Raw genomic sequence first — 26223 nt, 5'->3', positions numbered from 1 at the left:
AGTGTTGTTTATCTCGCCCATAAGTCTAATCGTAAACATCTGCTCTTGTTCTTTGGTCGTGAGTGTGAGCTAATCATAAGTCTCTTGTTTCGTAATATAATGAAAGCTGGAGCTGATTCAAGCAGAAGTGGTTTAATTAACAGAGATTTCTGTGGGGGAGCAGCAATCTGGATACAAAACTCCTTCAGATTACAGCAGGTTCATTTGGAGTTCATCGGCGCTGACAAGATAAGGATACACGAGTCAAACATGCACATACCTGCAGAGAAAATGCATGAATTATCTCCTGCTCAAGTCCATTGTTGGTAATAAAGTCTGCTTACAAATGCACTTTCTTTCTCATTGAGAAGGCTTATTCTTTCTTCAGTCAACTGCAAAAACTCGACTGGATAAGACGCACTTTCTTTCCACTTACAATCCATTCAAAGTCATTTGTTACACTTACCTTTCTGGAGAAGCTCTCTTTAACCTATCATTCTGCATTCCTCCTGCAGGTAGTACGGTCAGAGCTGAAGGAACGTGAGCATTTGGTGATCAGCACTTTGGATCAAGCCCGGATGTTTCTCGCTGACCAGCCCATCGAGGGTCCCGGAGAGCCACGCAAGAACCCACAACCAAAGACAGGTACGTTTATACTCTCCATAAAATAATCTGCATACTCTCCTATATTATAGACACTTGGCACTGGACTCAATGGTGACAGACATATTTATTGTTTTGTAACTGTCATTTCCGCATTATAAAAATGAAACTAATTGTACTATTGGATCGTTGCCATAAATGATTGAACATGCCATGGACAATTCTTTTATTTAAGGCACTGTAGTGGATACATAAACTGAAATGTACATTCAAATAAAAGGGCAGAGTATATAGCTTGTGCTTAATCGGTTATAATTACATGTTATAGTAACATAGTCCCTTTTATCCATCTTACTAGACGTCTGATTCAGTACAATCTGTAGCAAAAGGCATTTAGACATTCAAAGCAAGCCTGTCTGGTTGTCTTTAAATAGAATCTATGACTTGGCCCAGTTGTGAGCTGAAGTGCTCTACAAACACCGTTCACTAGTGCCAATATTTAACAGATCACGGCGAGAATTAAAAATGCGCCGACTCATTCAACATTCCTTTGCTGTCTCTGTTGGATGCGGCAGGGAAGTCTTGGTTAAGTCAGCACATTTGCCTTCAAACTAAAACCCTACTGTGTAAATAATTAAACCATCCCACGGAGCGGTGTAGGGGTGTGGCAAGACTTCAGAGCGTATTCTGATAGGCTTGTTGTCTGTGATCTTTGATATGCGTATCAAAGCCTCCCCTCTTTGTATAAATAGATAAAAAGCCGATCTAAGATTAGAGGCTGCCCTTGTTGTCTAGTCAGTGGAGATGACGTTTCTTATAGTGACACAGAATCAAAGTCGGACAACTTCAATCGTCTGTCTTTTTTATTCAGTTGCCCCTGTGCCGTTAAATGTACTTTTGTTTTGTTTGTACCTTACATTTTTCATTACCAAAGACACACAGCATCACATTGTTTGTGTCTCGATGAGGCGCCACCTGCAGTACGGCTCACAGATGTCTTCTTAGTGTGTGTATGTAAATGAGGGAGAGAGGGTGAAGAGAGATGCAACAGGTGAAGATGATTATCTCCACAGTGGAGAGAAGACCTGTGAACTCATTAGCTGCAAATATTTCTATGTAGTAATAATGTCCGTTTGGGAAGCAGTTTTCTCTTTTGCCCATTCTTTTTTTTCTGTCTCTGTCTGCATCCTATGATTCTATCCTTTGTGTTTTTTTGCCCTTTTGATCACTTTCATCATGCTTTGACAAAACTCTATCCGCACTTTAATTGGGATCCTTTTTTCCCTGTTTTTTTAATACCATATGCCCTTCTTTTTTATGTCCTGTTTGTTGAGTTTAACTTATCTGCCTTACCTAAAATTGAACAAAAGCACATGAGAATAAAAGATAGTTATATGCAGGAAGAGAAAAAATGCCCAAGAAAGGCTTATTCAATATGTCAAGATGTAATTTATTTAATAAAACTATGGCTCCATTTCTTAGGACTCTTTTATCTAATGAAAACTGACTGGTGAAGAGATTAGGGAAAAATAAAAATGACTACTTCAGTAAAATAATCTGATCTTCATAATATTCTTTGAATTATATAATACATGTATATAAATGGAAAGCCAGTTGGATGCAAGAATTTGAAGAGGTTGCATTTTTAGCTGGAGGACAATTATATTAAGGGTAGTACAAAATATCTACTAATGTAGTTGTAGGGAAACTACGCATATATTAAAGAATAGAAAAGGCAGTACCATCTTTTTCAACAGAATAACTGACTTCTCTTTCTTCTTCCAGACCTCACCCCAGAGGAGAAGGCGCGAGGTTTGGCCCGGGCGATCCGCAAGCAGACGGGCGAGGTGATGGAGCGGTGGGAGCGTCTGAAGGGGCACATGGGGGGCTGGCAGAGTCAGGTGGAGCGAGCCCTGGAGCGACTCCAGGAGCTGCAGAGCTCCATGGACCAGCTGGACCTGAGGCTGACTCAGGCAGAGGAGGTCAAAGAGACCTGGCAGCCGGTGGGGGACCTGCTGATCGACTCTCTACAGGACCACATTGACAAGACCATTGTGAGAGGCACTACTGCTGTTGTGGGCATTAATGCATCGTAATCATCAACACTTCTAGATAGTTCGACCCCTCTGCACATCATTAAAACATGAAGCACTGAATCAACTTGAGTAAAACTCTACGTTGACGTGCAGGATCTTATTTTGGACCAACTGATTTAGCATTAAAGATCACCTATAATGCAAAATCCACTTTTCATGTCTTTTACACATAAACATGTGTCTCCTCTGTGTAAAGAGATTCTGATAGTTTCAGCAGATTTTGGCCACACTGGATTGTGTAACCATTAGCCAATCACCAACCAAGGTACCCCCCCCCCCCCCCCCCCCCGCCGCCACCTTATCACCTGAATCTCCTCCTAGAGCACCATTGTCTTCTTTTTAACCAAATATCTCTCAGAGGGGCGTGGGGAGTGGCTCCTTATTTTCATCTAAAGTAACAGACCCAGAATCAGCACTTTTGAAACAGAGCTGAAACAGAGGGGATTATGGGATGCTGCAATGCATGATGTGTTTGGTATTCGGAGCCAAACACTTGGCATGTTGACATGTTTTGTAAAGTTACTGCTGCCAATTGTGGTTTGCTTCAGTTCAAATATTAGCCGTACCATGCATGAAATAAGTGTGTGCATTAATGCGAGTGAGACATGGCTGTGAATTCTTAAACAAGTTCCACTGTCCTCTCTTTTTGTTTTTCGGCTACAAATTGCCACTTTATTTGATTATGTACTTGGTTTGATGATTCTGCCTTGTTTGTTTGCAAATGCCACTCATTACATTTGAGGAAGTCTTTTCCACAAGGATATGTGGCTAAGAGACAAGCAACAAGAAACACATTTAGTTTACTAGCAGACACATGACGGCACTTCTTATAACGGTAAACAATAATGAATACTGTGAAGAAGGAGAAAAAGTGCCACACAGAAACATTCCAAATAAATCATTGTTTCATTAGCGAAGGCAACTCCTTCACTGTTGCATTTATTTCTCTGTTTGTTACTCCGCTTCACATCTAATAAATGCATCCTTGGTATAGACAGTCTTGCCATTCTATCTCTTCACATCCTATCATGTTGACATCCACACTCTAATCCAATGTATTAATGGATTTCCAAACAACACTTGAAACAATCTCCTCCAGTTTGTAACACACACAAAACACATACTGTAGGCATTACGCTTGTACAGACAGCCACAGTACAGACTTTACATCGATGTTATAGCATCACAAAACTCAATTTAAAACTCGATTTATCTCAAATTGAACATGATGAGGGCAACGCAGTAAATAAGAAAAATGAAACTGAAGATAATCTGAACTCGGGTAATTGTTTTGCGAAAGCACAATCACCATGATAAGGTCATCAGTTAACTGAATATTTATGATCATAATTCTGTTAGAATATAACATTTCTGAATCTTGCCGTCCAGACCATCAGAGAGGAGATCGCACCGTTACGTCACGATGTGAGAATCGTCAATGATCTTTCTGCAGAGCTGACGCCTTTGGACATCCAGCTGTCGTCGACCGCCTCCAGACAACTGGACCAGCTCAACATGAGATGGAAACTCCTACAGGTAGTTTGAATCCTCCTGAATCTCCTGCAGATGTTACAGCAGACACGCTTTCCCACACACACGTCTTCTTTTCTTTCTCTATCATTCCGCCTTTTCTTCTTACAGCATTTTGTCCAGAAATACTAGCTTCTACGACTCTACTTCTTCTATCCTCTTTCTTCCGGTTCCTTTATTCTCCTACTGCCTGTCTGTGTGTCTTTCCCTCTTCTAGAGTCTTATCTCTTTCTCTCGGTTCCTCTCACCTTTCACTTTGTGCCAGCCAAACACACACAGGACGGAGAGTTGTCCCTCTGCCTGTGTACCTGTTTTATTTGGACACAGCTCCATGCTCTCTGCAAAAGTGTGTCGCTGCATATCAATGAACACCATTCTCACATTACATCAGTCACATTCTTGACTCTCTACACAACTGATGGTCTTGGTGTGATCCGCCCCGCTCGGGGAGATGCAGAGTGTTTCTCACAGCGGAGCATGTCTCAGCCCTGGAGGCAGAGTCGTGGAGAAGTCTCTTTACGAGTCATCTGAAGGAGAGAAGAGACGTGATGTTGGTTGTGAATTATAGAGTGGCATCCTCCATGTTAACTCTGCATGAGTTTACACTTCAAATCAGAGAGCGTTTGGGTTGTTTTGGTTCTCTCAGACACATTCTCCTTATCGAGCAAGGTTAATATCTTTATTTCTTTACGCTGTGATTAAACATAAGCTCTTTTTCTTTCTTGTTCTGTACACACAACATCTTTTGTATGTACGTCCTTCCTGGTAGAGGGATCCCACATGTCTCGTTCTCCCTCAGGTTTCTTCCATTTTCCCCCCTTTGATTTTGGGGTTATTTTTGGGAGGTTTTTCTTGTGCGCTGCTATGATCTAAGGACTGAGTGTGTCTTATGCTGTACAGATTCTAAAGCCCCCTGAGACAAAAGTAAATAACATTTCATTGATTAATTAGTTGTTTTCAGTACATACTGTAGACACATAAGACCACAGTTTAAAAGTCATTGTAACATTTGCTGACTTCATTTAAGGTTTTTCTCCATGCAGCATTGTCGCTGAAGATAAATGAGTGGGGACAACAAGAGCAGAAAAGGGTCTTACAGTATGTTAAGAAATGCAATCCAGGAAGGAAACCTAAAGTCATTCCTTTTTAAGCATAACACTGCTACAAAGAGAAACTGGTACTGGGGCTACTTTGTTGTTTTGCACTGTACAGACACCCTCTAATAGTCTTTGTACCTGGAGGCTGACCATAGCTCAAATAATGAGTCAGAGGAGCGCATCGTTTCAGTGGACTCCACACTTCTCCTTCTGTGTTGTTCGCTCATTTAATTTCTTTCCGTCTGCAGGAAGACGACAGCTTCACTAATAGGCCTGGTCCGACTGTGTAGTTTGGTGATTTGGCATTCACATGTAGACAGCTCCCATATTCCTCTCGGTGGGACACTGGCCATTACATCCATTAATGGCCAGAAGGAACTGTGCTTTTGGTCTTTCTGAGCCCACTTCCAGCTTCCCTGTGTGGACTGCCGTGATTTAGCTTATGCCTGAGGTGTGTGTGTGAGAGTCTCAATATTACTGACTGCCAATACTGTTCTGCTAGTCAGCCTGATGGAGCAAAGCAGCCCCGCAGCCATGTTAGACCCAGGTGCGCTGATAGAGAGGTCAATACTCTGCTTTCACAGGGCTGCAGGATTAAATGATAACTCAAAGCTGTGTGAAGCTTCACCTAGGGCTGCACGATTTATTGTTTTTTTAATTGCCATTGCGATAAAACACTTCGGAAAAGACTGCAATATTACACTCAGGGATTTTACAGTATGTGTGTTTGAGGATATATAATTTAGTAGTTAGTTAACTACTCACTTTTTGCACATGGCACTTATTTGTGTATGGAGAATGATCCTGTTGAAAGCAGGATATGATGTGACTCTTGCTTGTTTTAGCTTTTTTTAAACACTTGGGAATGCACTGAAGTACTGTGACCGACTGCTTCCAGTGTAAATACCGATTGAGAACTGCAGGTATCACCAGGATATAAATGTGCATGTAATCACACTCTGTGGGAGCTGCAGTGTGTACCCACAATAGAAATAACAAAATCATTTCTACAATACTATACTGTACACACCAGTGAACTGCAATACACACATGTAAATAGCATGCCATATATCAACAGTATACTTATTAAAACAATTTATGAGCATATTTTTAACTCATACAAGTTAAAGGGCTCTTAAGCTTGCAGCAACTCCCCTTTAACTGAATGTACTGTATTTATTTTATTATTTAGATTTTATTTTACATGTTCAAAGACATACATAACAAGAAAGGCAGCAAGAAAATACAAGGACAATGCTCACACATAAAAAATAAAACAAAACAACAAAATAAGCAGTGGGGGGGAGTTACACTGTCTATTTAATTGTATGCATTTGTTCCCGTTGAACACAACGTGTAACCATAGGAACACAAAAAACGGTCTTACATCAGTACATGTGGTCTTGGTCTTGCATCAGTGCATTAATTACACCATAACATTAATATACTTTCATTATTATTTATATTTTCCCCTGCTCAAAATGTATTCTCTATATTACTCACGTTCCTCCCCTAGGACATTATTGCACTGAAAAATAAAACCATGGCACCATCTCCAGCCGCTGTAAAGCTCTGTTTCTCTGAGTGCAACTCTAACCAACCTGTGTCTGTGTGTCTGTTAATGGTGCAGGTGGCGGTGGAGGACAGACTGAAGCTGCTTCAGGAAGCCCACCGGGACTTCGGCCCCTCCTCCCAACATTTCCTCTCCAGTAAGTATAGAGCAAATGATCTCTCATGGGAATTGGAATCATGTGATGATTAATCAATCTGATTAAATAAAGGTTTGAAATGAAATGTGTGGGGACTTGCTTTGTTTCCACTCAGTTGCACTGCTTCACATCCTGCTAATTCTTTCCATGTCCCATCTTCTAACCTTCGGCCATACGCTTCACATTCGTGCATGCTCAGCTGATATGTGGGTGCGAGTGCTAACACACACACACACACACACACAGTTTGCAGACAAAGCACTTCACTCTTGAATAATGCAACGCTTAATTACAGTTCTCCACTGACTCCCTTCTTCCTTCTCCCTCTTTGGAGTGGTCATTAGCAGGGAGAGAGGAACAGAGTTGGAGGCAGAGCTACAGAGGAAAGAGATGAATGCACGAGTGTGAACATAAAACAAAGCAGCCAGTCTCTCTCTCTCTCTCTCCTCTTGTCTATCTCTCTACTGTCATTTTCTATAATCATACGGCCATTAGTGTTCTTTCTGCTCCACCTGATGGACTTTTTCTGGCCGTCAGACACAGAGACAAAATGGACGGTGTGTGATTCGAAGCAGGTGGTAAGCTCTGCCCGCCGTGCCGTGTCACCCATAGACATGAATTTACCAAGGAAGTCCCACTGTGAGCTTAACAGCTGCGCCAGACAAGACAGCGTCTCTTTTCCTTCATCTTCCCAGCGCTATGACACTATCTACTCCATCACACATTCGCTCTCATTACACTAGTAGCTTAATATTCCCTCGGGGATCAATAAAGTCCTGCGTCCTTATCTTGCTCTATCCATCTCGTATATCTCCCAATCTCACTTAATCTCTTTCTCTTACTGTCTTTTCATCTCTCTATCTGAGCGTAGAGCTGTGTCAAGGAGGAGGGGAAGTGGGAGGACGATAAATCAAGAAAAATGTCTGCTCTTGAGAGCTTCTCAAGTCTTATATCTTGCTGTTTAACAATGCCTGTCATTTTAAAGTCGTCCTTGGTCTGACAGTATTAACAAAAACCTGGACTCTGCACCTTTTTTCAACAGTCCTCTTCTTCCCTGTGTTTTTCAATTTATTTTCCCTTTCATGCCTTGTTTTCTCCCATCTCCATCTTTCTGCCCATTTACTTTCTTTTACTATCGATTTCATGCACAACAACACATTTTTACATAGATCGCCCATTATAAAGGAAGTGTTAGATGTGAGAATTAGTAAAAGTCAAGCCCCAAACACTAAATGGATTACTGTGCAGCATGGTACAATTGTGCGATGTTTAATAAGATGGTGCTTTGATTTTGACTGATGATTTTTTTCTCTCCATCCATCTCTCTGCAGCATCTGTACAGCTGCCCTGGCAACGTGCAGTTTCTCAGAATAAGGTTCCATATTACATCAAGTAAGTGTGGAGATTGTTTCGATGTTTCCATCAGTGTGTACAAATGGTTTGCAATTGTGTGTGTGTGTGAATGTTATGTGACAACAGTTGTTGCACACTCGCTGTCTTTAAAGGTAGGGCAGGCAGGATATTATAAAAATGCTGTTGTCAAAAAAAGCTTTGTTCTCTGGGGGATTCTTTTCCATCTCCTTATTATGGTCATGGTTGTCAGCTTGTTGCGTGTTTCACCCTTTTTAAAACAAAGCATTAGGATTTTTTAGCAACCTGATGCAGGTCAAGGAGTTTTGAGTTCTTGATTTGAATAGTTCCTGTCTCAGACGGTTTTACTTGACACATTTTGGTGAGATTAAAAGACATTTAAGAAAAAACTGCTTTGAAACATGTAGGAAAATAAGCCTGAAACCATTCATAAGACCATTTTGTGGGGCAGTATGTTGCACATTGCGTTGATCTTTTATGTATTCATCATTTCATTTTCTTTTATAATTCACTGTGAAAAGTTCATTATCTCAAATGTATCTACGAGGAATCTTTTACCACCTTTCACACTAAAGCTGTGACCTGTAGTGATATTCTTTGCACGTACATCATGTATTTTATCCTAATTAGGAGTTTCTTTTTTGCCCAGTTGCTCCTGTGTGTATATTAAAATTCAAGCTATTTCACCCTCGCATTTCTCATTCAGTCCAACATTAGCGCTTCCTTTTGAATAGATAATACCTGAGTGGATCCCAGGGAAGCTTCCCACACTGTTTTAAAAGTGACTAGAACAGCTTTAGCTTGACGCCTTGCTTCCCATTCTAATTTTTAGCCAAACTTCCGGATCCTATTAAAACAGGTAGAGAGAAGATGTGTGAAAAACGAGACATCACCTCTACGGTTCAGAAATGTTCTGAAAGTTTAAAGGACCTCATTATCCAGAAATCATGTGTATGTCATACTGTATGTCAGTAAACGGCTGACACACCAAACCTGAATTCAGCCTTATTTAAATCTTTGTGTTGCAGTTTGAGCTATTGCTTGTCACATGCTTCTGTCTTCCTCTATACAAATTCTACTGGGACACTGTTACAGTCTCACTCTGTGATCTAAGATGATAAAATGGATATATTTCAATGCCTGCCCCCTTAAATCGCCTCTTGCCCTCAGTCGAAATGTCACCGACTCAGTTAAATTGTCACTACACTGTAGCCATTTTGTTTTAATCCCCCTTGGGCCATTGTCCGCAGAACAACCCACAGTAAAAGCTTCAGCCAGAAAGATTTACACACCCAGACTCTGTTAAATGTCTCCAAAAAGTTTTTGAAACAATATTTTCCAGCATTTATATATTTGTTTGGGTTAAATTATTATCAATTAGTGTACACATGGGACTCATTTCAAGACTTTTGCTTTTTGCTGCATTTAAATGGAAAGCTAGTAAAACATTCATGAGCCATAAAAGCAGCAATTTAGAAGTGTTTTTTTCAGTTTATTGTATTAAAGGTAAATGTCAAGGTAAAGTGTTTTCAGACCAATAGAGATAGAAAGAGAAACAGAGAGACAGGGAGACACACCTGACCTGAGTTTGGCTGTGCAGCTTGGCACTAGAGGCGGTTCAGAGATGAAAGCCAGAGAGAGACAACGACTCAGGGACCGGCTTATAACTTTAGAGTCAACAACAGCCTGTGATCACAGATGTGCCCAGCCAATGAACCTGCATCCTTCCACTCTCACAAACAAAACACATGTGCATGAGGCCGTTCAGCCAAAATAATACAGACACACAAAAAGAGATTCCCATCCTCTCCCTGGCAAAGAAACGCTCACACACACAGCCATAGTTGCACATTAACTAGTACTGGAACCAAGCACAACTCCAAACAGACACACACACACACACACCATATGTTCGGTCGATGCCTCAAGCCGGAGTTGGACCCGGTTATTCTTCTCCATGGTGGCTTTCACATTAAACTTGAATTGCCTTTCCAAATCGGGAAAAAAGAGATCAATCACTCTTTACTCGTTAACTCTGTGTGTGGCTCTTTCTTTCATCTTGAAACAAAGATAGTCCTTTGTGCCGCCATCTCCTCCCTCACACATAAGTATACCTGGTTGTTGCACACTCATGAAAACCTTCTAAATGTGTTGCTTGAAAACTGAAGTCTGAATCCATCTGCAGGAATAATCACAGGTCGCTCTCAGTGCCGCGACATCCTTGGGACACCAGCGCCAGTCTTTGACACGCTCATTTCCCAGAACCCCTCTTCGTTTCCTCTTCCATCTCCTCTCGTTCTCTGCCTCTTTTCTCTGGGTTGACAAAAGCCCCCTGATTAAAGCTTCGCCTTATCCACCCCCTGTAGTGATGAGTTCAGGCGACATATTGGGGAGGAAATCAAATGGCTTCACACAAGTTCAGTACGTGCCATCTCATGCTGGCAACCCCCCAGGCTGTCCCATTTCATCCATTCTGGCGCCTCAGGAGAGGGCTTAGCCGCCTGGTAGGCTTTTGGAAGGGAAATATAGTAAGACTGCATCTCTGAAAAGATTAGAGAAAGTATTTTCTGCACGCAAAAGCTTTTGTGGATGTTCTGTCTGTCCGTGTTTTTGTCAGGGAAACAATTGGTGGGGTTGGTCAGACCGAACAGACAGCCTTTGTACACACGAGTGGACTTTATGCATCTCTTTCCCTCTGTGCCTTTCTTATGTGAGAGAATTGTTGTTTTAATAAGAATCCAAAGCTGTTGGAACTGCATTTCAGAATTAGAATAGTGATAACTTTGGGAGGGATGAGGCATTTTCTTTAAGAACAAAAAGAGCCAAGGAGAGGATGTCAGTTGGCGAATTCAGACTCTTCTTCTGTCACTGCGCTCCATGATAAGCCTGGCCGGTCGCTGTCACCCTGAAAAATAAATGTTATTCTTGCTTACTTATTTATTACTAATTCTGTCTCTTTGGATATCCAGATATGCAAGAAATCATTTGTCTGCACACTCATGATAATTCACGGCGCTGTGTCAGTGCGGGACAGTGATAAACTCCCAGCAGACACACAGCAGAAGTGTTTGCAGGCAGCCGTTTGATAGGGCACTGACATTTTCTAATCTTTTACTTTCCTTCTGTAGGAAAGACAGGAATTGTCACTCGTTCAGGGGAAAATGTGTTTATGGTTAATTATGGAGCAGCAGAGTAGGAGTGAGCAATTTGCACAAACATTTTAACCTGCTGATGGACTCTTAAGCAGATCTAAATGGCACCACAACATTGAACATTTCATAAAATAGCAGTTATCTTTGATAAGCCTAATTGTTAATGTCGGAAACTGCTGGTGTTGGATGTTTTCACCCTAATTTCAAATCAAATCAAGTTTTATTTATATAGCACATTTATAAACGATTTTTGGTCGAGCCAAATTGCTGTACATATAATAAAAATAGCCTTCAGTAGAGACACTTTACAGCAAATACAACAGCACAGATTGTTCAGAATATCAGTATGAGAAAAACGACACCCTCTGTCCTTAGACCCTCACATCGTACAAGGAAAAACTTCCAGAGAAAACCCACAGATAATGGGAAAAAATGGGAGAAACCTCAGGGAGAGCAACAGAGGAGGGATCCCTCTCCCAGGACGGACAGACGTGCGTAAATTGAAAAGATAATACATTTTACAGCATATAGACCGAATGTTAGGAAATGCATGTGTCTGTAATAAGAAGATGAATCTACGAAGATGTCAGCTACAATCTTGTGTTTTGCTTGCTTGCTCTCATAAAAACATATTGTAGAACGTTTTTTTCCCGTCCTCACTGCACCCTACATAAATTGTGTCTTTCCTCAGCCTGCCGCAGTGTCGCCTTCGGTGACCTCGTTTGATTTGTTGATGCTTCCTCTCTGATGTAATTTAATGATGTTTATGGGAGAAAGGTGACCCAAGCAGCTTGATTCTCATGCCCTTGTTCCCCTTTAGCCACCTCCTTTTAAAAGCCAGTGTTAAAACAAACTACAGGTGTAAAAGCAACCTTTTATTGGAAAGACCTGACACTGGGATGTTTATCATGGAGGATGCACTGCTGCTGTCCAAAAAGCATTCAAATATTTGTCAGGAAATGTGTTTTTTGGCTCATTAATATTTTCCCGATGCCTCTCCTCTTCGCTGTTCCTCTCACTGTGTTATCTAAACAGTAGCAGCTTTGTAGTAAATATGTCAACAGTTCTCTATTTTTCCTCCAACAGGACAACAGAAAGATTGCTTAGGCATTACAAAGTGAATGCATTGCCGGGATACAAGTGTTGAGTACAGTGGAACTTGACAAGTCATTATGGCATTCATGATTTGTGGACATAATCACAAGCTTTCTAGTCTTTTTGTTGATGGAAGTGTCGTAAGTGTCATTTTGTTGGGGCAGTGATTGGATTGTGTGGCCCATCATTGTACCAGTGTCGAGGAGTCTCTGATGAACCCTTATACACTTCAATGATGAAAATGTTTTCTTGCAATACTTGTCAGACAATTGTGGAGCGGATATTCAACATTCTTCCTCCTCGTTGTGTATTTGTGTGCGACAAATATCACCAATTCCCCTGACTTTGATTCATTGAAACCCTTTCAGGCGAGCTCTTTGTAAGCTAAGACACGAGCCTGTCCTCGGCACCTAGACGCTTTAGCGATGTCTGTACGGGTGTGAAAGGGCCATCAGTCTGCACAGCCGGTGAATAGTGATGAACATCTGGGGCTCCTGTTGTCCACCCCACCAACTCAGTTCACTCCACTTCACTTCCTGCTGCCTGTCAGCGGAGAGGAACCACAGGGGAGCCTCTGCATTCAAAAACAGACTTTTATTTCTAAAATGTCTTCCTGAAATCTTCTGAAACTTTGCTCACAGATCTTAGTGCGGCAACTGCCGGCCAGATGGCTTCTTTAAATACACACATGCGTACACACACACACCACGGCCAGCAGAGCTCAAATAGATGCGCTGATTGGCAGCTGCTGCTTCAGAAGATTTTCTGTCCTGTGTGTCTGAAAGCAACCATGTTTGATCAGTTGTAGCACAGCCTTGTTTTATTTGTTCTTAAAGCATTGGTTTTTCAGTCGAATTGGTTTGTTCATGTTTTTGTAGTGTGTTTGTGTATCTTCTGTCTGATCCAGAAACGTAAACAGGGAGTTGAGACAAGGTTCCTTCATATTTATATCCCATGGTGTTTGAAAAGACACATACAGTTGTGATGAGAGGGATTTCAAGTGTGTGTCTATTCGTGTATGTGTGTGTGAGTGTGTTTCATTGAAATGGCATTATGGGTGTTTGGATTTTATACATTATTTGTGGATTTGTGGAGTAATCTACAGCCTCTATCCTCAATGTGTGTGCAATGTCAAAAGAGATGCCAATAAACAGGGGTGCACATAACTTTTTTGCCCTGGTTCTCAAAGGAGCACCTGGAGATGTTGCTTGGTGCTCATCCTTAAAATGACATTTGCCAGACACACGGCACTGAACACACATGCAGAGGTGAACACAGAACACACATGCAGAGTTGAACACAAGACAACATTAGCACGACCAGTAATCCTACAAGCTGTCATCACTACCCTCCTGACTGTTCTCCTCACTGTCTTCCTCTCTGTCAGACATGGTAGCTGATGATGTAGGCCTACTTATTTCTCTCTGGTTGAGTCTGCGATTAGCTGCTTGCATCCACAAGTCAACAGCTGGTTTTGGGTCGAAAGTCTCTGTTGTCATCTTAGACAAGTGGATGTAATCAAATAAGTATGTGAACATAACCAATAACCTACCATAGCCAATAACAAATGAATGTAACTTATTTTATTTGTGTTGTTCATATCTTATTTTACCTTAACATTTATTTATGCATTTTTTTTTATCTCTCCAGTTTTAAAGGATATTTTTGGTTACTGTCTTATATATTGGAATGATTTAAAACCTGTTAATCCCAATAATTATAAAGGACTGCCTTGGAAATATGTGTTTACATAAATTGTGACCAAACCGTTTGAACTTAGACTAAGAGTCCTTACCTCACTGAGCTGTAGTATCAGCCTCTCAGTCTGACTGGAGAGGACTCTCCCTCCACATTATTGAAGAAACATCTTCTTCTTATATCCGTTAGAGCAGCTAGCACCAGATTCTAATAACAACAGCGCTGCTACCGGTGCACCCTCCCTCTCTCCCTCGCACTTTGGCTGTGAGCTGCGGGCGCCAGATAAGCCAACATCCCCCATTTTCATCACTTACAGCGCCCATCGTACAGGGCAAATGAAACGTGTAACCGGGGTGAAAAGGGTGTTACATTTACTTAATTATGAATATTGTTACATCAAGGCCGAAAATTAGGATGAGCCCCAACGGTCAAAATGTTTTTTTCCCTCCCAGGTGCCAGCGCAGCACCCCCCCAGATCTGGCGCCCTAGGCGAACATCTAGCCAGTGCTACGGGCCGGCCCTGAGTTCATATCATGGTTCATATGCAACTCGCAAATATCTTTCTCTCTCTCTCTCTCTCTCTTCTCTCTCTCTCTCCTCTATTTTCTATTTTCTCTTCTCCCTTCCCTCTCTCGCTCTCTCCCTCTCTCCCTCTCTCAATGGTGGTATGCAAATGCGCTTTGTTTCAAATGACCCGGTGCTCTTTTTTTGGCGGAGGTGCGCATGCGCACCTGCGCACCAGTTATTTGCAGCCCTGCCAATAAAGTCTTCAGTTTGAATGCTTTAAGTGATGATGATGATAATAGTGATGTTAGTGTGTGTGCGTGGCCACAAGTTTGTTTGTTTTTTGTATCTTTTGAAGTAGTTTTTCTGTCATTTTGTCTTGAAAGTTTGGCCAGTGTGTGTTTTGACTTCAGTGGCTCCTGTTCTGTTCTCTTTGTGTTTCAGCTCATGAGTTTGTTAGGTTTCTCAGACTAATAGTTGTTCTCTGTTGTTGTTGTTGTTGTTTTCAGTCACCAGACACAGACCACCTGCTGGGATCATCCAAAGATGACAGAGCTCTACCAGTCACTAGGTAAGAAGCACAAACAATCGTATAATGACACAATCAACAGTCTGTCCTGAATGTAATCGCCACCGGAAAATCTTATTTAATCTTAAAACAAAAAGCATATTTTCTCAGTTACTTCTAATGATATCCGACCAATCATAACATTTCTGTTTTATTTGACCATGTTTAAAGGTATTGCACAAATTGTCTTCAAGATAGAGGTGAATTTCATTTTTGCGGCGCTCCAAGTAATAAAACATGCCTTTTTAAAAAAGAAAACGTTAAGTCTAGAACCATGTTCCTGTCACTCTTTATAATCCACTGCATATTTCAGAAAAAAGTTTTCAATTGAAAGTTTTCTTATGAGTGATCAACAAAATCTTGCATGCATGCCCAATTTTCTCGTCTAGTTAGTTTACTCTTTGGATACAACTTGATGAATTTCACCTTGATCTTTTTGCCCTCTCCCTGTTCGTATCCATATGGAGCTGTGTTTCCCAGTGGGGCCGCTTGTATGACCGTTCTTTAATGAGCAGCAGGATAAGTAATCAGCTGTGAACGTTTGGGAGCGTTTGCTGTAGGCCAGCAGCTCAACAAATAGCACCAGCTCCCACTGAGACACAACTCACTAACCTAATTACACCGTGCAAATCAGCCTCCCCTCGGTCAGCTCCATAGAAAATAACTAACAAAATGTCGGCTCTTAGTGAATAAAGGGGTCCTGCTTATGTTGCTCAGTAGGCTGATTTCTATTGCCCTTTGTTTTCTGATTTTCTGCCTTCCGTTTTGCTTTGTCCGTTTAACTTTCATCTCTGTGTCTCTTTCCCTGCTTGTAGCGGACTTGAATGGTGTGAGATTCTCAGCATACAGGACAGCCATGAAGATCCGCCGACTACAGAAAGCCCTGTGCTGTAAGTAAGACGCGCGCACACACTCACACCTCAATACCTACAGTCATGTACTGCTTCATTTTAAGTCTGGGTTCAACGAGGGGATGCAGGAATGATTTGAAGCTTTGCCAGATGCTGTGCCAGACCAACGCAGGAGCCAAGGATATTTTGCCTATAAAATAACACACACTCTGTGTGAGTAGTGCTGCGTACCTGGACTCACATTCAGGTTCAGGTCCGGACTCAAGTCCAGAGGTTCAGGTTCAGGTCCGGACTTATAAGTCCGGACGAACCCATGGATTGTGTCAAGTTGTGTGAGTAACTAAAGTGAACTTATTGTGAGCTAATTATCAATTGAAAATTAACTCATAATCAACTCAAATTCAAACTCGTCAGGTGTGTTGTGCTCCCTTCCAACTTGTGTCTAGATTTCTCTACAAAGTACAAATGTAAAAAAAACACTTTTTGCCACTTAGTCTTCAAATGACTTATGACAGCAACTACAGTGAACTACTACAAAGTTCAAACATTTATTTCATTTACCAAACTAAAGTAACCAAACAGTCCCTGAGTCCACTACACTGTAGTGACTGTACAGTCAGAGTGTACTGTACTGTCTGTACACCATGTATTTTCTACAACTCTACATGTGTACATTATACAGTACATACTACATACATAGTGATATACATACATACTGTTAGAAATTAAAATCAATGTTGATATGGCGTAATTTTGAATTAAATACACTATTTAATTTAAATCAGTTTTATTCTGAAAAAACCGGAAGTTCACACTATTAACTTAATACTTTTATTCTGAAAATTATTCACTTCCGGTTAGCATTAGCATGTGGCGAAATGCTACGTTTTCAAACCGTGAATCGAAGGTGAAATGACATGTGATGTTGTACACTGAGCACACTGGGATTAGCACTCATTTATTGACGCTGAATAACGTTTATCAGGGAATGTTTAAATAACCACAGACACCAGAATATACGTAAGTGTTAGTTTTTTTGCGAGTCCAAGTACCGGTTCCCGACGTTCCGGTTTTAACCGGACTTGAACCGAAACTTTTTACAAGTCCAGTACCGGTTCGGCGTACCGGTACGCAGCACTATGTGTGAGTGTGTGCGTGCAGGATCTTCGCAATGCACAGTCACAGTTGGTGCTTGTGTTGAGCATAGCCTCATTTGGTGGGCACAAGTGTTTTTTTTTTTAGGCTGAGCTCAAAATAAGATACAAACACGAAACACGAAAGTTGCTGGTTTTGTCGTTTATAATGGTAGCTTTTGATAAAGGTGGCTATTAACCATACACACACACACACACACACACCTGCACTGCAGATGCATTTACACCCACTCAGGTGCTTGTGCTCAGCAAAGTGTAATAATGGTAACAAATGTTAACTATTATCCAGCTGTTGACATTATAATAGCAACACACGCTGATAATTCTACATCCCGCTGCTTGTAAGAAGTCTGCTCCGTGTGCATGTTTGAAATGAACAGATGAAGTGAACCATGCCTCGTGTCGGTGCATGTGCAGGCCGGTGTACCTGAATAATTGTGGGCATTAAAGTGTGTCATTGTGTTTGTTAATGAGTTTCAATGAATCAGGCGTTTTGGTTTGCTATCTCATATTGGCTCTCTGATCGCATGCGCGTGTTTGTGATGAGAATGCATTAGCCAGAGTGATTTCCACTTGGGGCACTGCAATTCAATTTCACCCAATAGATTAGAACAGTCACAGCGCAAAACATGGACACACAAACACACACACATGCTAATACACATACACATCAGAAGGATCAGTAGTTATTACTTATTAGTCTGGATTAATGTGGAATTATTGCTTGGAGACCTGTGTGTGTGTGTGTGTGTGTGTGTGTGTGTGTGTGTGTGTGTGTGTGTGTGTGTGTGTGTGTGTGTGTGTGTGTGTGTGTGTGTGTGTGTGTGTGTGTGTGTGTGTGTGTGTGTGTGTGTGTGTGTGTGTGTGTGTGTGTGTGTGTGTGTCACAAACACACATGACGGGATCCTATAAAACGTCTAATTAGGTAACGTTTATGCCAAGGGGCTGGTGAAGCACAAATGAGCTTGCGTAGCATTCCACTAATGTGCCTCTCATAGCTTCATATCTGTGTGTAAAGTGAGAAAGCTAGAGAGAAATAAGGTGTCTCTCTCTGACAGCCTGGCTGCCTTGCTGTGGCCGCTCCACGTGGATACAGTAATTAGTGGTGTCTGGGGAACAGGGGGTAACATAAGGTAAGAGCGGGGGGGCTGACAGGCAGCATGCAACAGGGAAAATGAGGGGACTTTAGTGAGGAGTAAAGGTGAGCGGGAGGTGGGCTGTTGGAGGGGTAGTTTAAACGGTTTCTAGAAAAGGGTCAGAGGGAGAGATGCATACAGAGCAATAGACCATTGTGCATTCTTTCACTCTGTAGTTAGTATATCTGTAACAAAGTTTTCCAACATCTTGTTTTTAAATATGTGTTGGATGCAATTAGTAAGTACCTTGAAAATAGAAATGTACATAAGGGGTAGGTCTAAATTACTACTAATGCTCTATAGCCAATATGTAGTAGCATTTATGTTGATCATGTCAATTCAACACCTTTAGCAGAGAGAACACACTGTGTATTTGTTTCAGTCCTTGCACCGTCTATTTGTTTTGAACAACGATGATGGTTATCTGGTTTGTGTTTTCAGTGGACCTTGACTAAATAATGAATTAACAGTTCCATCAGGATCTGAGCTTTCCCTTTTATAACTCTTTAAAATCATGTAAAAATACTAAGTACTAATTCCACATTCATCAAAACTGTTATCTTAAAGAAAGAGTTAAATATTTTAGAAAATGTGACTTGTTTTCTTGCAGACATAAATGAGCCATAGCGTGTTAACAAGCCAACTACTCTATAGGCAGATTTATATATTTAGCTCCAAACCAGGCTAACTTTTCTCCCCAGTTTTCAGTCTATGTGCCATGTTAGGTGCTATTTACACGGGAAGGAAACGGGTTGTATCTGCTACTTTTCTCTTTCGTATAGCCCGTTCGTTCACACGAGGCCATAACGGAACCGCGGAAACGGTCCCCTAAAACGAGAACAGGTCCCAAGGTGGATAGATCTGCGGACGGAATGTTATGGGGGGCCAAACGGCTCTGTGTGTACGTCCTATACGGTCATTTCCTGATAACGATGAAGCCTCTCCCCACCTCTGCTGCTCACTGCTGTAGCATGGTCAGTAGCTACTGCTAGTGCTACTGACCATGCTACAGATGTTAGTGCAACATCTACAGCTCGACCATGCTACAGATGTTAGTCCAAAATCTACAGCTCCTCTACCACAACCATCAGCAACAAGTGGACATGGAGAACTACATGAACTACATGTTGCTAAATCCACCACGGAGAATAAACAGAAGGGCAACCATGCTGGGGGGGGTCTTCTTCGCTGCTTTTGGTGTATTTTGTGGCGGAAGTACAGCGCCACTTACAGGCCCGGCATATGTACTACAGCGTCTCCAGCGGGTCGAGCGATCTCGTGTGAAGGGACACGTTTATTGAGCCGTATCCGTGTGAACGGAATACTTTTTTGATATCGAATTCGGTTCGTTTGCATTTCGTTTGCGTTTGCAGTCCCGTGTAAATGGGGCCTTAAGCTAACCGACTGCAAGGACTGGTCTCAAAGTAAACAAGCAGATATGAGGGTTGTATTGATCTTCCCATTCAACCTTCAGAAAGAAGTAAATAAGCACATTTGTGTCTCATCACCATGCTCATCACCCACACTCTTTTGAATGCATCTAATGACTTTGTTTGATGTCTCAAAGGACAGAATAAGCCTGTCTCGTTAAATATTCTCCATCTTTTTTCCCTTTCTCTTACTTTAAGATAATTGATAGCTACAGTATAAAAGATAATGGCAGGATATTTGACATATTGATATAAATACCTTTTTTCTTATTAAGATTTGTTATTGAGTTATTGAAGATATAGCCAATACATTGAATCAGAAGAAACTAGACTGCTCTCAGTCTGACATTTATTCCTCGTTTGTCTTTTCTGTTCTGTTTCTCTGTCTCATATTAATATTTCACAAAAAGTATCCGTCTGTTCTTTGTCTCAACTCTCCGTAGCCTATTGCAGTTAGTTGTTTTGTACAAATATAAGTCAAGTTTGCAGTTTCTAAGTGCCACTATGAATAGACTGCCACTTTTTAGCTTCTCACCCCATTCAGATTTGGCATTTAAAGAAAAATCTTTTGCCACTGCTTAAAGCTCATTGTACAATTCTGAAAGGTTACTAATGGCTCTTACCTCACCTTTTCTGTCTTTCCAACCTCTGGCTGTCACCCCTTTGTTCCCTCTATCTGTTCTTGTTAACTTTCTTCCCTTTTTCTTAACTCTCACTGTTCTTCCTCTCCTCATTATTTCTATCTCATCATTGTTTCTCTCCTACTCTGTTCTAATCCATCTATTTCCTCCCTTCCTGCCTACTGTTCCCCTCTTTTTCTTCTGCAGTTGACCTGTTGGACCTCAGCGTGGCCCAGAGCACCTTCGAGCAGCACAAGCTCACCAGCAACAATCAGCTGCTGTCCGTCCCTGAAGTCATCAACTGCCTGACGTCCATCTACGACGGACTGGAGCAGGAGCACAAAGACCTGGTCAACGTGCCGCTCTGCGTGGACATGTGTCTCAACTGGCTGCTCAATGTTTACGACACGTACGTATGCTATCTGTTTCCAATTTAAAACACAGGATTAGCAATGGGCCTCCTTTGTTTTATGAATTTGTCACAGATTATGACAAAACCTGTGAATTGTGCATGTTGCCACCTGCGTCCTCGCATTTTGAAAATGTTTCTAATGAATGCAATTACATTTCATTACATGGCACATTTTCTTGAACCAGATTGGATGAAAGTTTCAGAACTGATGCGTCACTATACTCTTTCATTTTCAAATCTATCTGCATTTGTGTCATCAGGCATAATGATTGTGTTATACTCTCATATTCTTTAACTCAACATATTCTGGCATTGAGCAGCAAGTGCCTCAGTTGGCATAGCAATGGCTGTTACACAGTGTATTATTTTCTTAGACAAAACATGCATACGCACATGCTGAAATCCTTTCTGCACTCGCCTACAGAGCAGGAACATACTGTATAATCACAGCCAGAATATTCCCATTACTTTCTCACAATGATAGAAGTACAGCAGCACACATATACACTTGAAAATGAATCTCTTTGAAAGCGTATAAAGATTTTCTGTCACTGCTGTTGCATATAATTTAGATCTGACCTGAATGCACATAAAAATGTTGTTTATACACAGACATTTACCCACAATAAATACAACTGTGTGTGTGGTCCCTTCAGTGGTCGCAGTGGGAAGATCCGGGTCCTGTCGATGAAGATAGGTCTGCTCTCTCTCTCCAAGGGACACCTGGAGGAGAAATACAAATGTAAGTGCCAACGAGTCGGTAATATATATCTGCTGATGTACACTCGCACTTAAATGCACCACTGCCGCCCCCCCTGTCCCTGTGCAGGCCAGTCTGCAGCAGGTCCATCCCATACTGCTCGAGCACGGCTACAATCCCAGCTGTATTAATCAGACTCACAGACAAAGAGAGATAGAGAGGAGCTGGAGAACGGGGCGTCTAATTGCATGAGAGACCTCCTACGCATTTCCCCTATTCTTTATTTAATTTTCTATTCTGATTTATTTTTGAGGATTAGCGAGCGTGAATATAGGCTTGCTGCACTGGGACGAGACTGTCATTCTGGCTTCCTGCGCTTTGTTTCTACGGCTTTATCGCTCCCCATCTATCTTTCTCTGCTGTCACCGCTCACTCCATTGTTCATCCCTCCAACATTGCTTTGTCTTCTGTCCTATCTTACTTACTTCTTTGCTTCATCCTTCTTCCCCTCTTCCTCTTTCTCCTCCCTTTCTCTTGTCTTGGCATCCCTCAGCATATTCGTTCTACTGGCAGTTTCTATTAGCCTGAGAAGGGTATCAAGCATGCTTGATTGCATCGTTCCTGCTTTAGTCTTTTGGAGTCTCATTTGCTGTCGGTCCCTGCACATAGCTACACTGCAACACACACACACCTAACCAGGCATGCTGCCATTCAACACTTTTTATTATGACAGTTACATATGTCAAGTGTTATACTGATGTGGGTCACAAGAGGTGTGTGTAGAAGGCGGGTCACTAACACACATCATTTCTGGTGTTGGCGTTTACCCTACACACTTTCCAGGAGCTGGCATCCAGGCCAGCCTCACATAGAGATCAAAGTCATCTGAGCAGAAAGAGCTGTCATGCCCTACCTCCTCTCTTTCTCCAGATTACCCTTTCGGCTCTCTTTGCTCAGTTTGTGCATGAGCTCTGAATATGTTGCATAACTTCGTCTCCAATATAACGTCTTCACTGGCCGAGCCTGTGTCACTGGGCAGGCATCCATATCCAGAACAGCTCTGTCAGTCTCTGGGAGAATGTGGCGGAGAGTTGCAGGCAGGAAGAGAGATATTAGAGGAGAAAAAGTCTGGCAAGAAAGAAGTAGACAGAAAGATAAAAAAATGCATCAACACCCTGATTTCCCTACCACCTCAAACCCACACACACTAACACTTTCCTCCACATCTATATATACCTATGTCTTTTATTTTTAATATCTCCCACATGATTTTGACTCTCACTCTCTCTTTCTATCCCGTTTCCCTCATCCTCCCCCCCCCCCCCCCTCAGATCTCTTCAGGCAGGTGGCGTCGGCAGGTGACACGTGTGACCAGAGGCAGCTCGGTCTGCTGCTACACGAAGCCATCCAAGTCCCGAGGCAGCTGGGGGAGGTGGCCGCCTTCGGAGGCTCCAACATCGAACCCAGTGTCCGCAGCTGCTTCCAGCACGTAGGTTCACTCACAAACACACGTAGATATGCACCAAATGCATGTGAGGAATATATAAGCTCATAAGCACACATCATAGTCTTATACCAGATAAAGATACGCATGGGGAAGATATATTGGAATGGCAAATGGTTTAAAAAAACGTATGCATGCACAACCCACGTAAGAAATAATGCTTCTCTTTAATTATAAGTCATAATTATTATCAGTAAAAAACAGTCCATTTCAGATATGATGATAAAAATGTACTCATTATTAAGTAAGGACAAGTCTCTCACCGCAAATTGCAATATAAAACTATTGTCATTAATTGACAATATAATGAATCTGCAACTATTTTAATAATTTATTTAACATTTAGGTATTTATGATTATGAGAAAAATGACAGAAAAAACCTACTGCTTCCAGCCCCAATCAGGTTAATACTGTACTTAACATTTTTCATAGACCTATGTCCCCCCTGCCCATTTCAGAGTGAACAGGGTTGTTTGGGATTTTGGTTCTGTTTTTACGGTAAAACAAGCAATTCGAGGTGTTCACCTTGGGCTTTTCAAAATGGTGACGGACATACTGTATTATAAAATCTCATCCTAAGTAGTCGCAGTCTTTACGCAAACAAAATCAGAACAACTTAGAACACTGGGACAGATCTAAACTAAAACAACTCTTAATATGCCCCACATATTTCTATTTTTCATAAAGCCAAGTTAAACTAGAACATCCACCCGCAGTTGGGTGGTACACCCTATTCAGGCAGGAGTTACGGTTTTGTATCTGATACAAACAAAACTGGTGACAGCCATCTATTGCAGTTGAAATACTGTATGGCTTATATTCCACTTTAATCCAGAGACGATTTCTTGCATGGACTCCTTCTTGTCACACTCTGTGAGCCAGTCTGTGACATGAAGCAACACCTACTTGAGACCCGTTCAAAGAGCTGAACATTATGAGCCTCAGAAGATGGGATTTATTGTTGGGCTGTTCCACTGCGCTGTAAAAGAGCGGGAGCGGTCTCTGCCAACATTTCTGCATCGGCTTCTAAATGTACCCATGGTTTGTCTAGCTTTATATAAGTGTAAAGGTTTGAGAGTCACAGAAGGTTGGTCAAAGTGCTCTATATATCTAGAGTAACATTACAGATAATAGTTTTTGGCAGGTAATCAGTACTAAAAGAGATTACGTTTTGGTGCATCTTCCCAAAGCTAATTGTTGCTAAGCACCTCAGTCTCCTCCACATCTCCCCGCCATCTAACACCTGCCTCTCTCAATCCTGTAAAAGTGATTCAATATTTAAGCTCTGCTGACCAACCGTGAAGCCTCAAATGGCCTCAAGTTTTCTGCTGGCTGTCCTCTAGTATTTTACAGCAGCCAGCTAACCACTTTCCTTGGTTTATCTCTGGACATCACTGGCATTTAATGATGCCTTTATCCCCCTAGGATCACTGTTTCCCACTCTTCCTGTCCTGGCACATGCTTTGGCAGCCATAAACGGCAGCCAAACATTAAAATTAGGAAGCTATACATTTCCCAGAGAAAAGGTTTAAACTGCATCAAGTGATGCAGTTTAAACCTTTTGTCTCTTTTATTTTTCTCCAAAGAAAAAGACAAACTTACTGCCTATGATTAACTCTCTTTATGACATATTAACACACACATGCACACGGAGAGGTGCGCATGTACACACACTGATTGCTCACAGACTTGATCATGAATTGCCATGCCAGCTGTAGTCCAGTTGCTCATTAATCATTCAATAATCAAACCAAGTTGGCAGGTGGAAACCACACACACACACACACACACACACACACACACACACACACACACACACACACAGTCTGCCCTGCCAGTGACACGGCAGTCACCCAGTCCATTTGGTTTAATGTGCCTGTGATGAATGAGTCGCGCCACCATAAATACAGCTACTTGACTCTTCCTTCCTTTGTCCTTCTCCTTAACGTATCCATACTTCCCTCTATCGCGACATCCTTTCAGCCATCTCTCCTCTGCAGTAATTAATCTATAGGAGCCATAATTCTGCCGTAAAATGGCACTATGGAAGGATGGGAGGCGAAGATGACACTAGCATATAGATAAAGGAGAGACGGAGAGGTGCTCTGATTACGCAGGGGAAGGTTACATGGAAAGGTGAAGGATGTAAAGATTATTTGAGATGTCAGCAGCAGTGTGAAAGTTTAATTGGCAGCGTTCTCGTTTGACAACCAGTGGGTTACAGGAGCTTTCTTAAAGTATGCCCTAACACCTTCTCAAAGCCAACACCTTTATATGGTTAAAAGGTCAAACATGTGCACACATTGTAAATAATCAATGATCTTGTTTCTCTGAAATGCATTTACCCAGGTGAATCTCAGAACCAATACAAAAGCCCTTTGATACATCACTTTTAGGAATATAAACCTCTGTTTCTATAACTCAACTAAAACTTCTCAACTGTTTAAACATAGGCAGCTTTACAATAACTTCCTTATTATAACACTTTCTGTTGTTGGCAAATGTTCAAAGATAAACTTTTGTATTGAGTAAATATTTAAGGTATTCCGTTTTTTGGTATTTGACCTTCTTTGCTTTGAAGACATTTTACATTATCACACACCAAAGCTCACATCTGAATGTTGCTTTTGAGAACCGACTTCAAATGTTGATTAAAAAAATCCAATCCCTTATTCCAATTTTCAGGTTGGAATGCTCTTATTGTTAGTGTGTTTTGTTGCTTGAATTGATTTTGAAGAAGTTATGCTAATACAATTGGGAAACTTCAAATCTTGCCGGCATAAGCCTTGAGAAGGGATCAGGGAACACACACACACACACACACACACACACACACACACACACACACACACACACACACACACACACTTACTCTATTCCTTTTGATTATTCTCTCTCCCTGTTTGAAATGTATTCAGCCCGTTGCTGCATTTGCTGCCCTTTTGTGTGTCAGTGATGATGGAAAGGTCGTCTTTGATTTGTTTAGCGGTAACAACGGCCATGTCAAAGCTTC

General features: G+C 41.6%; 1 protein-coding gene across 1 annotated transcript in view; it reads left to right on the top strand.

Moving 5' to 3' along the window:
* Positions 1 to 26223, top strand: part of utrn (utrophin) — a 200338-nt gene that overhangs the window by 120735 nt on the left and 53380 nt on the right. The window contains 10 exon segments of the mRNA XM_034202775.1: positions 495 to 624; positions 2368 to 2636; positions 4068 to 4214; positions 6936 to 7014; positions 8346 to 8406; positions 15344 to 15405; positions 16218 to 16292; positions 20801 to 21002; positions 21662 to 21747; positions 23037 to 23194. Of these exon segments, the coding sequence (XP_034058666.1) occupies positions 495 to 624; positions 2368 to 2636; positions 4068 to 4214; positions 6936 to 7014; positions 8346 to 8406; positions 15344 to 15405; positions 16218 to 16292; positions 20801 to 21002; positions 21662 to 21747; positions 23037 to 23194 (1269 nt within the window).

The sequence above is a fragment of the Gymnodraco acuticeps genome, unplaced genomic scaffold, assembly GCF_902827175.1.
Source record: "Gymnodraco acuticeps unplaced genomic scaffold, fGymAcu1.1, whole genome shotgun sequence".
NCBI lineage: Eukaryota > Metazoa > Chordata > Actinopteri > Perciformes > Bathydraconidae > Gymnodraco > Gymnodraco acuticeps.
This window is presented reverse-complemented; position numbering and strand designations above follow the sequence as displayed.